Below are 4,117 nucleotides of genomic sequence, written 5' to 3' on the forward strand. Positions count from 1 at the left end.
CATGGGCTTTTATACCCCCGGCATACTATATGTGCTGACTGAGTAAATGCACGCGCCGGAAGCGATTGGCTCGAGCACCGATTTCTAGATCAGCGCAAATGCTGATTGGCAGCGTCAGTGGTTTTGCAACACCTCTGATGAGCTCTTTCGCCGGGTCTCCCGATTGCCCACCCGTATATTGTTGGGGAACTCTTTATCCAGCACTTACATAATATAAACAAAGGGGGTCTGCGCAGGGGGCTCCAGGGGGCACGGCTTGAACTCATGGCGGGGTCAAGCCGGGGATTTGTTTATAAAAAACACTTGGCCGTTTTATGCAAGTCTCGTAGGTTTTGCTGGCATTTAGCCGTAATGTTTGTTATTAAGGAAAAGTTCTATCTTCGATTAATTGGTATTACTACCATAACTAATTACTGTGCTTCAAAAATATATACTATTTTACTTAGAAATAATATTTAAGAGGCAAAAATGTTATATTGTCTCATCAATATCATAATTATTTAATTACCCTAATGGTAATACGCTTTGCTTGCAGATCAAGCTTATCCTAGCTCAAATTTCAATGACTTAGTAAAATGGAATCATAATATTGACAGTTCTGAAACAAATAACACATAGGTACAATTTATCTTTACCTATTCTTAAATAAAAATACATTTAAATTTGGATATGTTGAATTACCTATCATTACCAAGCATCCCTCATTTTGGAAATAATACAAATAATGTTAAAAAAAACCAAACATTACCACCTTCATTGATATCTACCAAAAAAGTTGGGCTTAAGAACAACAAATATTTTTTATAAAAATAAAAATATGTAAATCTCTAAAAGCAGGGCTCATATAAGCATCGTGTGCTCCTGTAATACTTTGCCGAAGTCCATTATAAAGTGTTTGATTAACTATAAGCAACTATATGTATGTGTTACTTGGCCTGGAAACTAAACACACTCTGTTCGTATCAACGGCGAAAATCTGGAATCAATGAACTGCACTTGGCCTTGAGTGCGAAATGGGAAATTACAGGGCGCAAATTAGGCAAAACGAAAGTGAATAGATACCCACTAAAAGAAATGGGGAAAAAGTTAAAGTGACTTTGAAAACACGCGATCTAATGCTAATGTTTGATTGATTTTAACGCATTTTAAGCAAACCCGGTAGCAAACTACAAAGTTGCAATCAGCGGAGCCTACAAAGTGATTACAAATTGAAATTATCAGGCGGCAGCAGGTGCTGCTAAGTCATCAGCGGGGTCAGCTATAGGTATAAGTATGGCTCTACTTTGTGAACACAAAGTAGACTCGCTTCTGCTGTCCATATAGCATATACGCGTCCGATTCCCAGGCCATGGAAAGCCTTACTCAGCAGAAGCGCCCGATTAGCCTGACCCAGCGGAAAGAGGGTCTGAAAATGGGGAATGCTCGCTGGAGACTGGGCTATATAAGCGAGGGTCGGCGGCCTGGAAAGTCAGTTCAACTCGCTCAGTGTTGAAGTCACATCCCCAGGACCGAGTCCCGAATCCGAATCCGAACCCGAACCATGAACCCCATGAGAGTGCTGAGCCTGCTGGCTTGCCTGGCGGTCGCCGCCTTGGCCAAGCCCAATGGCCGCATGGACAACTCCGTCAACCAGGCCCTGAAGCCCTCGCAGTGGCTTTCCGGATCCCAGCTGGAGGCCATTCCTGCCGTCGACGATCTCACCCTTGAGCGTCTGGAGAACATGAACCTGGAGCGCGGCGCCGAGCTGCTGCAGCAAGTCTGTAAGTGATGCCAAGTTTCTAAAAATGTGTTCTTGGGTTTTCTTAGGGGTTGCTGGCTTTCCTGGCACTTTCTAAGTAATAGCGAAAATATTGAAAACGTGCTGGAAAATATTGAAACCACGTTTTGAAAATGGAAGTCTTGTAAAACACTGAGGAGAGAGAACAGCCCAACCATTTTCCAACACTTCATATAAAACATACCAACTTTCAATACAAAAACATGTGAAAACTAGATGGTTTTAGAGTTGCACAGTGGCAGTTTAACACACTGCCAAAACACCTATTTCGAAAAACGAAAACTCTTAAAATATACTATCTGTAATGTCCAATCCCCGCAGACCACCTGTCGCAGATCCACCACAACGTGGAGCCCAGCTACGTGCCCAGCGGCATCCAGGCCTACGTGCCCAAGCCCAATGGCGAGAAGACCGTGGCCCCCCTGAACGAGATGATCCAGCGCCTGAAGCAGAAGCAGAACTTTGGCGAGGACGAGGTGACCATCATCGTGACCGGACTGCCCCAGACCACCGAGACCGTGAAGAAGGCGACCAGGAAGCTGGTGCAGGCCTACATCCAGCGCTACAACCTGCAGCAGCAGCGCCAGCAGGGCAAGCAGGGCAGCCAGGACTACCACGACCAGAGCAGCGAGCAGAAGAAGGCCCAGCGTACCAGCAGCGAGGAGGACTCTAGCGAGGAGGTGAAGAACGCCCGCACCCAGAGCGGCGACATCATCGTGATCGACCTGGGCTCCAAGCTGACCAACTACCAGCGCTACGCCATGCTCGACATCGAGAAGACCGGCGCCAAGATCGGCAAGTGGATCGTCCAGATGGTCAACGAGCTGGACATGCCCTTCGACACCATCCATCTGATTGGCCAGAACATCGGAGCCCATGTGGCCGGCGCCGCTGCCCAGGAGTTCACCCGCCTCACCGGACACAAGCTGCGCCGCGTCACCGGTCTGGACCCCTCCAAGATCGTGGCCAAGAGCAAGAACACCCTGACCGGTCTGGCCCGCGGTGATGCCGAGTTCGTCGACGCCATCCACACCTCCGTCTACGGCATGGGCACCCCCATCCGTTCCGGCGATGTTGACTTCTATCCCAATGGACCCGCCGCCGGAGTGCCCGGTGCCAGCAACGTCGTGGAGGCCGCCATGCGCGCCACCCGCTACTTCGCCGAGTCAGTGCGTCCCGGAAACGAGAGGAGCTTCCCCGCCGTACCCGCCAACTCCCTGCAGCAGTACAAGCAGAACGACGGCTTCGGCAAGCGCGCCTACATGGGCATCGACACCGCCCACGATCTGGAGGGCGACTACATCCTCCAGGTGAACCCCAAGAGCCCCTTCGGCCGCAACGCTCCCGCCCAGAAGCAGAGCAGCTACCACGGTGTCCACCAGGCGTGGAACAGCAACCAGGACAGCAAGGACTACCAGTAGGAGGTTCTGGCTCTGGAGCAAGGCATCTGGAAACTGGAATGGCAACAACCACCAACCCAACAACCCCCCAACCCCACACACTGTAGTCCCTAAGTTGAACCCAAATTGGCCCTTTCTTGAGATTACTCAACCATGTAACGAGCAGATCGCGAAATTCAGCAAATAAACGCTTGATAAAGAGCTTAAAAATAACAGAGCAGCTTGCAGTCATGTCGGGGGAGAGGGTGGTCGGAAGATCTCAAACATATATTTTGCTTTACTTTAGTATTTTGAATTTTTTAACTATAATCAATCAAGCATGCACCTGAATATGTATGTGAATTACTTCATAACTTTAAGGTCCAAAAATTGTAGTTCGCTTGGAACTTAATTACGAGCCCAACGAGGTATGGCATTCCCTATTCGGAAAATGATAGCCGAAAAACCTTTTTAGGCCAAAAAATCGTAGTTTGATTTTTGGCAAAAATATACCATTTTTTGTCAATTTCTAATCGTAACTTGGTCAAAACGTGGCGCAGAGGTAAAAGTCCGACTGTTTTGGGCAGCTAACAATCTAGGCTAACTATTCACATCACATTCCGGGAAATTCATTTTTTACTCAATTTTCGCATTTTTCATAAGGGTTCTTTTTTGGGAAAATGGGCCAAAAATTCAAGTCTCCAGGTTTGAACGCCAATCGATGGGGAATTGGTATGGCATAGTATGGTATGGCATAACTTATTCTGGCCTTAATTCGCAAAGTTATAGCAGAAAACCCTACATTTTTAGGCCAAAAAATGGTAGTTTGATTTCTGATTTCTGTTTTGCCTCACATGAAAACATTCTGGAACCCGAATAAACATCCCACCAAAAATCAGACTAAATGGGATACCTCATATAGAATATATATGTACACCTCTAAAGAAAAGACCATCGACTG

At 47.2% G+C, this 4,117-nt stretch overlaps 1 protein-coding gene across 1 annotated transcript; it reads left to right on the top strand.

Annotated features, from left to right (window-relative positions):
• Positions 1–1,463: 1,463 nt before the first annotated feature.
• On the top strand, positions 1,464–3,390 carry LOC108027621 (vitellogenin-1). Its single transcript, XM_017099143.3, has 2 exons — positions 1,464–1,760; positions 2,099–3,390. The coding sequence occupies exons 1-2, from the start codon at positions 1,541–1,543 to the stop codon at positions 3,196–3,198; spliced, it is 1,320 nt and encodes a 439-aa protein (XP_016954632.1). The 5' UTR covers positions 1,464–1,540; the 3' UTR covers positions 3,199–3,390.
• Positions 3,391–4,117: the final 727 nt, after the last annotated feature.

The sequence above is a fragment of the Drosophila biarmipes genome, chromosome X (genome assembly GCF_025231255.1).
Source record: "Drosophila biarmipes strain raj3 chromosome X, RU_DBia_V1.1, whole genome shotgun sequence".
NCBI classification, from domain to species: domain Eukaryota; kingdom Metazoa; phylum Arthropoda; class Insecta; order Diptera; family Drosophilidae; genus Drosophila; species Drosophila biarmipes.

Coding starts and splice junctions, on each gene's coding strand:
- LOC108027621 (XM_017099143.3), top strand. CDS start 1,541: ATGAACCCCATGAGAGTGCTGAGCCTGCTGGCTTGCCTGGCGGTCGCC. Junction 1,761..2,098: donor CGAGCTGCTGCAGCAAGTCT/GTAAGTGATGCC, acceptor CAATCCCCGCAG/ACCACCTGTCGCAGATCCAC.